The 13,829-nt window shown below is 31.4% G+C and overlaps 1 protein-coding gene across 2 annotated transcripts in view; it reads right to left on the bottom strand.

Moving 5' to 3' along the window:
• Positions 1-13,829, bottom strand: part of Hmgcr (HMG coenzyme A reductase) — a 66,692-nt gene that overhangs the window by 26,958 nt on the left and 25,905 nt on the right. For both annotated transcript variants that reach the window (XM_077430691.1, XM_077430701.1), the window contains exon 2: positions 8,141-8,438. In XM_077430691.1, coding sequence (XP_077286817.1) covers positions 8,141-8,423 — 283 coding nt within the window. In that variant the 5' untranslated portion in view covers positions 8,424-8,438. The remainder of the gene's footprint in view (positions 1-8,140; positions 8,439-13,829) is intronic.

The raw sequence follows: 13,829 nt of genomic DNA on the forward strand, positions 1-13,829 counted from the left end.
CACATGGTCAGAAAAAATCGTCCATCAGACTGTGTCACTAAAAAACTATCAATTAACATAATTTCTACCGACTGTCTTTACTTTATCTATGAACATACAATATACATATATGTACGTAATAACAATAGATGAAGTTTTGAGATCATGCAAAAAATTCAAACTCAGAATCGATTACTGATCACGTTTTCATAATCTAAAAAATTGTGTGTCCAAGTGTTTGTTTGTGTGTGTTTCTGATTGTCTTTTTATTATTTTATAATTTTATATATGTACGTATGTACATATGTATGTATATATAAAATTATTTTTATCTCAACTGGAAGTAGTACTTTTACGTATTGAACTGATATTTCATATCTAGAATTATAAACTTAATGCCAAGTTACGACTATATATAAAATTTGACCGACAGTGGCAGTTTACCGGATTTTTCTTCCACTATTTTAATCGACCCTTCAAAGATCTGTGATTTTCTGCGTCCTTATAAATTATAACAATTCGCTCCACAGATCGAACAATTTCTAAGAATTTTACCCAAGGAATACCATTTAACAAAACAAAATATAACCTTTTTTACATAGCTTTATTGCAGCGATTCTATTTCTGGCATAGCCTATGCTACTCAAAAGTAACATAACATAAGAATCATATTATTTCATTAATCTTTAAATTCTTACTGTTTTCTAAATTCACACTATTCCAAAACTAAGGCATGGCAGCTGCCATGGCATGCCCCACCCCAAATGACGTCACTGCTTCATTTAATTATTTTTTTAATTAATAGTATTACGGTATGCGTCAATTAATTTTATTGAAGTAAATTGACTAATAAATTGAAATTTAAAAATCATGAATTTAAATTTTATTATAAACTAGCTGAACCCGGCATGCGTTGCAATGTCACAATAACGCATGCAATTCCCGTCCCCATTTGTCGGAAAAACGCAGGAGGCGAATTTGACTTGACTAAAAAAAACAATAAAAGGCGGCGAACACTTTTTCAATTATTAAATTGTTTTTATTTTACCCTAACAACGTATTTTGCGAACTGATTTGAAATTATTTGCTATGCAATGCCACTCATTCCTGTTTCTCCCGTATCCGTTCCTGTTTTTGGGGGATTTTATTTCATTTTATTTTTTTACAGAAACCATCGCGGACATGCACAAAATAACTCTTATAAGTTTCATTGCAATCGGTTGAATGGTATAGGAACGCATACGTGACAGAAAAACATTGATTTATATTATATTTTATAAATAAACATTGATTTAGATTATATTGAGTTATTTTCGTCGCAAGCATGGGCCCTACACTGCGTTAGTACATACATACATAATTCTATATATTAATATATTATGCATACATACATAATTAAGTAAAATATAAATAAAAGTGAAATTGGACTCGGACTCCGACCAAAAATCCACCTTCATAAATTACTTTTACTACATTTTATAATTACACTTGATAAAATTGCTCTATAATAAATAATACAATTATAAAATATATGATTTTTTAATAGAATTCACTAAAATTTATTTTGGCGGAATTCTCAAACGTACTAAGCAAGCTCACCGCTCGAGCCTAGTAGACAGAAACAGGTGCGTTAATTCTCGAAACACTCGATACCAGGTGTGTGTGTATCTTCCATATATTACACTCGCCCACTTAGAAAACAAGCAAAAAATTAGTAAATATGCAAATTAACGAAAATTTCCAAACCATACAATTACATCTATATATAATCGATTTACAGGTACGGGTGAGCACGATAGGTACTCTAGGTAAAATATTATATCATTAATTAAATCATCGATATGTCAGAACGCTTCACAAAGGTCGATTGGTTGGTTAGAAATTTGGAAAGTTGTTTTATAAAATGCGTTCGGATTTAAATATGTTAACGACCGCAAAATCGACAAAATTATGCTGATTTGCCATTATCAAGTGTAAGACGCCATTTTTTGCGTAACTTTGCGTAATCGCCATAATGGTGAATATAACGATTTACAAATACGTGAATATTAATTGTACAGTAGACGAATATTTTTAATTAATATATTTACTGTAAGTTATCAAATATAATAATGAGTATTAGTCTAGTGACCGGAAAAATTCACTCGAGATAGTTGCGCTCTCGACACATCCAAACTTTCAAAGATGCTCAAGGAGTACTAACGCAATAGAATTCCACAAAAAAGCGTCAAGGGGTATTTGTATGTTATCCGTGCTAACCTTTTTTTTTGTGGAATTTTGTAAATTAGTACTTCTCGAAACTGCGCTTCTATTCAGTGCAATTTAGTGCACCTTTCCGTGAACTTGGGTAAGTAATCAGTCGATTTAAATGGAATGAATATTTATGTGTTATGGCTAGACTCCGGACCCAAAGCGCGCCGTTTATTGTTCAATTGTTGTAAATGCTTTGGTAAAGGTTCGCCGAACCTTTTTTTGCACTCCAGCTTTGTAAATAGAGCCAAACCGCCCCGATTCCTGGAAAAACACGCTGTCTATCCGTAGTCTAGTTATGATTAGAGGTAGGATAGTCACAGTGCTATCCATTGTTCGGCAAACCTTTAACAATGCATTTACAACCTTTGAACGATACACGGCCCCCTCAGGCTCCGGTGACTAGTTATGATAGACAGCGAAAGGTCATTCGGGCAATAAGGTTTTTTGCCGTTATGGATATTGTTAACTTCGTAGAAAACCTTTTTTTTTGGTCTTTTGCTTTCAGCATTGTTGGAGCGTGTATTGATATTTGGGATTGCCCTAATGAGTAAAGACCGGACCCTGAGGGGGCCGTTTATTGTTCAAATGTTGTAAATGCATTGTTAAAGGTTTGCCGAACCTTTTTTACAAAGCATTTACAACAAATGAACAATAAACGGCACGCTTCCGGTCCTACCTCTACTAATGAGTATCCGTCCCTTATTAATGACTGAATCAATCTAAGACAGCAGAAAAGAAAAAGTATGTATATATGTATGTACATATGTATTTTACTGAAGACAGCTAATTCTACAGCCAAGAAAAAATATTTAGTTTATTTTTACTTTAATTCAACAAATATTTTTTAAATGCATTTTCAAATTCTATTTCGAATCCTGGATATTTTAAAATTCTAGGGGCGTTGGTCCTACTAGACCTACTGGAACGATTTTCTGTGATCGAGAGGTGCTGAAAAACTAACAAATATCATTATAGTGGAAAAGAATAATTCGGATAACCCAAAAATTGTTGACTTTTTACTTTATTTTTAATTTGACAATGTTTTTATATTTTATTATTATTATAATCATCTCCGGAATTACAGAATTTAATACCACCTATTTTTGTTATAAAACTTTTGTTAAATGTTAAATGTTACAAAAAATGTTTGTACATTTTTAATGTGATATAAATAAAAACGAAGTTCCGGCACTGATTTGTTGTGATGTATTATATGTACAATACATGCTATTGCGTTAACTGGGGAAATTTTCGGAAAAATTGCAAAGGTCAAGATTTTGTGAAATCTCACCTCAAGGTCGTACAGATACGGCCAAAGGCGTGTTCGAGTTCTAATGCGGAACATTGCGAAATGCATTAAGTAATAGACCACATGTATGTATTTACATACACACATAAATGTCGATATTTAGCGTGAATGTGGCACGATTTGTGCAAATGTTTATGCGATTGTGATAGAACTGTGAATAATTCGATACTATCGGGTCAGGGTCTCGCAGTTAAAATTTTGGCCCTTGAGAATTCGCTTTAACCGGGCAAATTTAACAATTACACTAAAAAATCACGGTTACTGTCACTTAACGTTAAACAAAAGAATGTAAATCTATTTTTGCTTTTTATTTTGTTATAATATTCGGCGAATTCGGCCAAAGTATTTGTTTAATTTAGACAAAATTAAATATTCATAACATGAACGATCTGGTTTTTTTCATCGTTTCATTTCAATGTAAACAAACGCGTGTATTTTTATGAAAAAAAAACAAGAAGAAGAATATGTAAATATCAATTCCCAATTTTCACCAATGTACAATTAATTTTCACCAACGTACATATGTATGTAGATATTAACGGTTCCATTAAAAAAGGTCACAATTGTTTTAAAATAGATAGTTATCACTTATCAGTCACCGAAAACCTTCCAGAATACGTTTTGATTTCTAATCAAAATAATCATGATTAGAAATCAATAATTATTTAAAATGAATTTATATGTATTCGTATTGTCTTTTTTAAATACACCATAAAATGTTGTGTACAAGTTCTCACATTTACGTACATACGTACATCTTTATTTTTATGTCGTAAAAAAAACAAATAAATATCACTTTTTTGTAACAAATAAATATCACAAATAAATGTCCAAACTTATGTCTTTAAAGGGAAGTTTCTCTGTTGAATTTTAAGAAATTATGTGTCGCAAATTGGATATAAAAATACCGATACCAATTCTAATTTATCTGATATATGATTCCTGTTTTATGTACCTACATATGTATGCAAAAAAACCGTAAAAACACAATTACTTTCCGATAATCATCATCATCATCTACAACCACTCGCCATCCACTGTTGGATGGAGGCCTCTCCGACACGCTTCCACTCGTCTCTGCTTTGCGCAGCTCTCTTCCATCTCACTCCACACATTTTCCTAATTTCGTCTACAGTGTAGACTCTACACATCTTCCCAGCGGTTTTCTTCTAGCATTCATTTTGTCCACCTTTCGTCCATTATCGTCCAATGCCAATTCAATCTCTTTACTCTATCCACTATGTCCACTACCCTTGTCATACTTCTCACCCACGAATTCCGCTTCCTGTTTTTCCTTGTTATGCCGAGCATACAACGTTCCATATCTATTGCATTTATTCCATATGAGTGAATTAGACTTCGTGTTGCATCTTGCCGTTCAATGTCCAAGTTTCAGATTCATACGTCATAACTGGCAAAACGCATTGATCAAAGATCTTTTTCTTCGGGCAAAGTGGCATTTTTGATTTAAAACCCGTATTCCTTCGTCCAAATGCCCTCCATCCTACTTTCTTACGTTCTTTACTTCTTCTTCATGTACATGTCTATTCTTTGACCTAAATATGAATAATTATTTACTACTTTTACTATTTTATCATCTAATGAAATGCTATCAGGCATGCAATAACTATAACCTATTATAATTATGTCTAACCAAAATTTGTACAATATGTTTAAAATTTGTACAATTATGGAGAATAAAATACATAAAAATGAATTTATTATTTTTTTAAAACAATATCAGGTTGCATGCACATACATATGTATTAGTGCTTCCAATCCCGGAAGGTTACTTCAGCACCGGGATTGCGGTGCTGGGAATTTCCGATCCCGGGATCTCGGTGCTAGCACCGGGATTAAATGTATAAGAAAAAAAAGTTCAATTGCATGCTTTCATATTTCAAAAACGTTCAATTGCATTTTGCAAACTCTCCCGATGTTTCACGCAAAAAATACTCCCATATTGGCGTTCTTATTTTGAGAGTTTGGCTACATTCTTTAAACTTTCGGTTCGAATCCATAGATTTCTAATATTAAATAAAATACAATAAATAAATTAAAAAACATCACTTTGAATCCGCCGTGATAGATTGTACCGTCTAGTAATTATTCATCGAAACAATCCGCCTAAAATAAAAATTGCAATTACATACATCGGATGTGACCAACCCACGACTTTATCTATGTATGTATTTGAGGAATATAAGAAGGATAAAAAACAAAATTCGATAATCAAACATATGTACATATGTATGTACATACATACACGTTCACACATACCAGCTATGAGCATTATCTATACAAATTGAACACAAATGTAGGGAAACTTGCCCAAGACAAAAGTTCTACTTTTGATTTCTGAGAAAAACCTTGAATCTCTAGAGTAAAAGTACTACTTTCGGTTTAGGAAAAAATATTTAAAAAATTTCTATTACAAGTAAAAAAAAATCTGTCCTATTTGATTAGCGGTTTGGCAGATAATTGAATTCAAAAACTTAAAATAAGAGAACACCTATAAAAGGAGGTACCATTTCCACTTAACTTGAAAATTTGAAAAAAATTACGTCGTATCGATAAGAATTTTAGTAACCGATACTAAGTTTCAGTTCGATTGGACGAACGGTGTTCAAAAAATCCCCAAAATACACTGACACACAATACACAGTTTTCTAAATCATGAAAAGGTGATCAGTGATCGATTCTGATTTCGAATCAGACAAAATATGCATCAAATATCATTGCGGTTGAGCACAATATCTGCGACACAATACAGGGCGTTCATACCATTTCATGGAAACGGCAAGCCGGCGTCGAAACGGGTTAGAGCAAACAAATGGACTCATCCCACTGTTGTTCATTATATAATGTTGTTTTATGTTTTTTCCATACTATTTTTGTAAAAATTTTTAAAGAAATTTCTGCCAGCGCCGTAATCCCGGTATTCAGACTAGTTTCAGCACCGGGATTCACGGTACCAGAAAACACCGGGATCCCGGGATCCCGGGATTGGAAGCCTTAATATGTATGTATATGAGCCGTAATATTTGAAAATGGCAAAGTCTACTTTTCTTCATTTCGAGAAATTTTTCCCAAAACATTAAATATATTGTTTTGCGTTTAATAATATTAAAAAATACTGGTGGCCTGTAATACGTTTATCTTGCTTTTCAGAGATTCTGGATATATCGAATTAAAATAAGTGAAAACAATTTGTGAATTAAGTCAAACAGAAATAGTGATTTTGAAATATTTGAAATTAAATTAAGTAAAAAACACAATCAGCATACTCTTATTAAGTGATCATCGCACAATATTAAAAAAAAAGTAATACAATATTCAAAGTCTATTTCGATATTTAAAAAAAAAATTACAAATTGGAATTTTCACAATAAAAACGTAAATTTACACATTTTACTCAAATTATCGGATCCATCATCCATCGATAAACAGCACGAAGGTTAAAAGGAAAAAAATCAGCAGGGAAGACATCGTATCAGTTTCACATTTTCACAACTTCACAACTATCATAAGACTACTAAATATAACTTGCCCGTTGGTAAACATATCAACGGGTAGTTTTGGAAAGGAGTTGATAATTGTTTGAGGAATTATTAAGTTTAGTTGTCATTTAAAAATTGATTTATTTCGGTTACCCACGTGGTATAATTTTGAAGTAGTTAATATTGTACATATGTACATATGTATGTATGTATATATATATAATATATCTGACATATATCGAACCAAAAAACCCTATCAAAATCGGCGAAATTGAGGCAGCTATATTTAAATGGACTTTTGCTCTATTCAAAGCGCATTTGCGAACGCAAAACTGCACGTTCACTTCACGGCCACAATCACGTTATTTGGGCGTATGACGTCACCGTTTTCGAAACCGACAGATATGTACATATATTACTAACTTTCAGTTTTTATATAAGTTACAGTGAAACTTATTGTCAGTGAAATTATAATTTCACTAGTGAGATTATAATTTCACTAGTAATATTATAATTTCAATTAAGACTCAAGCAGTGAGTACGGATATAACAATAGAATTTCAAATTTATTTCTCAATGTCAGTGAATTTACTATAATAACGTACTACGAATCCTAACAACTTAATTTTAAATAAATAAAACCAACCCTAACTTAACCTAACATTAAATAAATAAATATTGGCTGATATTATGATATTATGATGTGTTTGCTTCCGCATCCAGTTCCACACATGCGGAATCAAAAAAGCCAAATTGAGGAATCAAAAATCCAGTGGGGCCAGTGAAAATGTATTTGGATATGATTTCACCGAAACGTCAATGAAATTATTATTACACTGCTGTTATAATTTCACTGTAACATATACAATATATGTATACCTACATACGTTTAATAGATAGGAAGAGACAGGTGTTTTGACGTAAAATTGCCATACATCTGAGATTATCTCTCGTATATCAATAATAATGTACATACTTGCATACATCCATACATGACTGAATAGAACTAGAACGATTAATTGGCCTGAATTACAGTCGGTATTGCGTCAAAGCTATGCTGAAAATGTATGAAAATTCTTTGATCGGTAAATCGACTTACCCAGTATGTTCTTGGAACCCAGCTTGAGCAGATTGGAGAACTGGTAGTAAGTGTAGAGTATGGCGAGACATCGGATGATGGTCATGAGGACGGCATCCGCTGCATGATATTCAGCTTCATGACCGACACAAGCCTCTGCCCATCCTCCGCATACGAGTCTGGCATGCTCTCGTGGCTCACGATCGACAGCAAGAGTACAAGCTGCTGCTGTCAAAGTTGCCACTATCACTTCCCATGGATGGGTCGCACACAACTCACCATGGGCCCGAAACACACCCAACATTGCGGCCTACGATACCTGAAACAAAAAAAATATCATTATTTACATATATGGATATATTTACTTACACACACCTATACGTTCGGCACAACGAGAAGAGATAGGAAACTGAATCCTTAGGTGAGAAGTAGGTATGACAAGAGTGAAGAGATGAAATGGGCGCGTCAAGTAATTAGAAGAATGGACGAAAGGTGGACAAAATAAGTGGTGGAATGGTACTCGAGAAAATGTAAAAGGGTGAAAGGAAGGTCACAAGGATGGAATTAAAGTGAGAGTTGAGCAAAACATGGAAAGACGAATGGAAGCGTTGGAGAGGCCTTTATTTAGAAGTGGATGCTGAATGATGATTATGATGATTCCTGATCTATGATAACGAAAATTCCTAAACTACATATGTACATACATACACAGGTACATAATATGTTTATGTACATGTATTATACAATAGAATGAGTCCTAGATTTTGGATGCATATTATACCTATGCATCCAATTCATTATACCTATGCATCCTATTTATAAGAAAATGATATTTTATAAAACCGAGCTTATTAATTAAAAATATTATTACTGTACCTATGTACGTAGTAACAATAGATGAAGTTTTGTGATCATGCGAAAATTCGAACTCGAGATTTTCACTGATTCGAACTCAGAATCGATCACTGATCATGTGTCTGTGTATTGTGGGGATTTTTTTCATATGAAATTCCAAAACTTATTTATTTATTTGGAAAATTTACAGTTTATTAAGTTACATAGATTGATAGTAAAAAAAATATAATTATGTTAAGTAAACCATTAATAATTTTCACATATAGGTAAAAAAAAGAAAAGCTCAAACATTTAAAATAAGAAACAAAAATGATAATAGAGTAAGATAGTTAAAGAAAACAAAAAAAGAAAAAAAATAGAAATAACAGTATAATAAAAATATCAAAATAATAAGAATAATAATATGATAAAAATTATGAAATAATAAAAAAAATATAATATATAACAAAAAACAAAAAGACAAAATAAATACATCAAAATAAAAATTCATAATCACAATCGTAAATTTTCATTAAAATTAATCATCGAAAAACAAATTTGCAATAATTACTCTAGCTTGTATAGCATTAATATTAAATAAGTCAAACATAGAAATTGTTAAGATTAGTGTGTTGACGGTGGAGCTTGCACGCCAGATGAATGAGCTTCTTCCATAATTAGAAAAAGTATTAGGTATGTAAAGGAGCTCATTACATCTAGTCATTCTATTTGGTACACGCAATGATAGTCTGCTCAATAATTGAGGACAGTCGATCGAGCCGTTAAGGATGTTCAAAATTGTTGAGATGTCAGCTATCTCCCTTCTTTTGACAAGAGGAAGTATATGCTGACACCTACAAGCATCTTCATAGGAAGTATAGGTTAATCCAAAACGGCTACTGACGTACCTCAAGAATCTCTTCTGAATGCGCTCCAATCTGTCTCTTGCACCAGAGTACTCTGGGTTCCAAACTTGGGATGCAAACTCAACAATACTTCTTACGTATGCACAATATAGTATTTTGTATGATTTTATAGAAGTAAAGCATTTGGAGGACCGGATGACGAACCCGAGGGCCTTCGACGCTCGAGCTACAACATTGTCAATATGTTTACTAAAGGATAGATCAGAGTTTAAAAAGACTCCCAAATCCCTAATTTCCGATACCCTTGTGAGTCTATGTCCGTTGATTGAATGAGGAAATTGATTGAATGAGGGAATTATAACGAGTAATATTAACACAAATATACACACATACGTTCACCTGTGATAAGTGAGATGCATGTCACATGCAGCATCACCCATATAAAATAACATCCAAAATAATCAAAATTATCAACTGGCGACTGACTATATCTGGTATAGGGTTAATTACGTGTCTCTAATTAAAAAGTTAGCACAGGATGTTCCTCTGCGTAAGGATTGGGGAATCTATTGTGAATTCCTTTTAAATATTTTTCATCTAAATATGTACAGCGTTTCATTTAATGCAAATAGTTCTCTATAATGTATTGACACAAACAATAAATAAATAAAAAATCGAATATGACGAACCCATGATTTTATCTATATATTTGAGATCGGTCTCCGTGACAACTTTTTGATACCGGGTCACGAGTGCGACCCATCATTTGGGAAACGCTGCTCTAGAGAATCAAGGTTTTTTATGTTTTTCTCAGAAACCTTTCAGTTTCTTGAACTGAAATTTCATATCAAGAAATTAATATAATATATACATATATAAAATTAATATATAAAAGTAATATATAAAATGTAATGAATTTCCGTCAGCCAGAAGTGTCAGTTTACTCTTGTTCGGTATTCTTTCCACTATTTTTTTCGACCCTTTAAATTTGTGTGTTCTTCATTAAATAATTCCAATACAATCCTTTTATCAATTTCATTTAAATAAAAAAAATCATTAAATCTGATAAACCGGAAGTGAGATTTTTTCCTTTTCGAAAAGTAAAAAATTTTGTGACCACAGGATTTTCTCCATACTACTGAACATATCGAGCTGAAAATTTATATTTGTATTCTTTATGTACTAACTTCGGGTTAAGTGAAATTATGGTTAAGGTTTTGGTGAGATTTCGTAAGTCGGAAGTAGTAATTTTTTTAAAACAATATTTCATTATTTTATTTTAACCTTTTAAATTATTTATATTTTCTTGATATTTCAGACTTATAATATTTATAATAATATTAAGTAATAAAAAAATTTTGGAGAAAATCTCCTAAAATAAATAAATTATTGGTACATTTGATTTCTTTATAAGTTTATCAGCGTAAATTATTTTGTATCATAACATACATATACATAAAGACTGTATGAACATAAATATTCTGTTTTATTTTACGAAGGAGAAATATTAAAATAACCGGGTCGCGGAAAAAATAGTTTGGGAAACGCTGCTCTAGAGAAGTGGTCACTAACCTATGGCCCGCGGGCCAGAACAGGCCCGCGAGAGATTTTCATCCAGCCCAAGGAAAAAATTGACCCGATTTTTAAAAACTAAATTAATTAAAATGTGAAAATTTTAAGATGATTAAAGTTTTGACCTGATCGTGATATTTTATACAAGAAAAAAGGTCAAATTCCTTTACAATTTCTATTGGGGTATAGCTTCCAGGTAGTAAAGACCCAAATGAAATGCAAAAAGCAACTTTCCGTTCTTATGTTGTTATCATTATATCAAATCGTTTGAAACAAAACTGGAATTATTTAAAATCACATTGTCTAAAATGATTTTACTCATTTTCTTTGTTCTGATAATTTGTCTAAAGCTATACCTATTCAGAACTTTCCGATCGAAAACTGTATTCACAATATTTAATTATTATAGAAAAAGTTTGAAGATCGATTTATAAATTTTAAGAGTAATTTAAGTGTTTCAATTTTTCCAAAATCCATTTGATATCGATATCAACGATATTGAAGAAGATTTTCAGTTGGAATTAATCGATCTTCAAGCGAATGATGGTTAGAAGTCAATATTTAAAAAAGAAACGTTAATTAAATTTTATACTACATATATTGGAGGAGTCTGATTATCCAAAAATAAAAGCATTTGCAAGAAAAATCGTATCAATTTTTGGTAGCGCATATGCGGACAGACGTTTTCCAAAATGAAATATATTAAATCAAAAAACCAACCAAGACCGGCATCTGGAATTTTTTTTACAAATCGGAACGTCAAATTTGAAACCAGACATTATAAAAATTAGTTCCTCAAAGCAAGCGCAAACATCGCACTAATTAAAATATCAACATATTTTTGTTCCATCAATAATTATCTTGTATTATATGAACTATATATATACACTTGTTTGTAAAAAGGATAAAATAAATTTTAATGAATTTTTAATAGCTATCAACATCTTATAACCTTAAATAGATATTTTCGAATTTGTACATAGTTACAATACATATGTACATATGTACATAAGGTATAAAATCCGTGTTTACATTATATACAAATATGCAAAAAAAAATTTTTTAATAAATATATGCATTATAAGTACATATGTATATGTACATAAAAAATGCAAATTTGTTTGAATTGGATTCCAATAAGATTTTTTTTAATCCGGCTCTCCATAAATTTTAAAATTCTGAACCGGTCCATTTCCCAAAAAGGTTGGGGACCCCTAAAAAAAAAAAAAGTACTACTGTCGGTTGTGGTAAAAATACTAATAAAAACATTAATGTCTAAAATATATGTATCATTTCGATTACATGAAAAAAAGTTTCGGTCTTATCCGTAGAGCAGTTTAGGAGATAATTGAAACCAAAAACTTAAAAAAAAAAAAGAGGACACCTACATATAAGTTGGGGTACCACTTCCGTTCAACTTGAAAATTTGAAAAGTATTTTAGTAGCCAACACAAAAAATTTTACGCAGTGTCCATAAGAATTTCAGTAACCGATACTAAGTTTCTGTTCGATAAGTCTAACGGTGTTAAAAAAATCTCCAAAATACATAGATATTTTTCATAAAGTATAAACGATATAATATCATGCAAAGAAAAAAAAATTAATAAAAATATTTCACATAAATCGCAAGCAATTTATTATATTTCTCGTGTTTATTATATTATATGTATATATTGTACATACTATACGAAATTTAAAAAAAACTTTGGATGAATCATTTTTATTAAATTATAGTAAGATATTTTTCAAATTTTCTGAAACATGAGTCCAACATTAAAGGAATTTTTTTTTCAAAAACCCGAAAAATAAAGAAAAATAGATGCATACACTTCCTGACATACATTGTATTAAGTTTGAATGAATGAATGAAGACGATTAAAAAACTAGCATAAATTCGACGAAATGATAATTTGAAGGGTTAACGACACGCGATCAAATATCGTTACTTAATAACGACAATTTCAAAACCATGACACGGTTTTACCTGCAAAATTAAGCATATGGAGGTAGAATAGAATAACTTAAAAATTGCAATTTTCTAATCTGTTCATCTTGTCATTGAATTGAAGCTTATTCGGAGAGAATGTATGTATGTATGTACATATGTATGTATATAGTTATGAAATTATAAACGAGATAAATCTGACGACACTTAGGAAATTGACCATTAACCTTAGAAAAAAATGTGTTTCGGGCGTTTGACATTAAAAATTTGTTGTCAATTTGCGAAGGCATACTTCGTGAAGACAATCAAGATCGTCATTTCCCACAATCAAAAGTGCTTATACAAGGTTGACAATTTTTATAACTCGATGGATCCAAGGTGAAATTTAAGATCATTCATTTTTCTTGAGCAAAAATAAAAAGCTTGTAAAAAGAAATCAATTTTGCAATGCAAAAAAACAGTATCAGTATATTTGATTATGAATTTGATCGGA

The sequence above is a fragment of the Arctopsyche grandis genome, chromosome 1 (assembly GCF_051622035.1).
Source record: "Arctopsyche grandis isolate Sample6627 chromosome 1, ASM5162203v2, whole genome shotgun sequence".
Taxonomy (NCBI): Eukaryota; Metazoa; Arthropoda; class Insecta; order Trichoptera; family Hydropsychidae; genus Arctopsyche; species Arctopsyche grandis.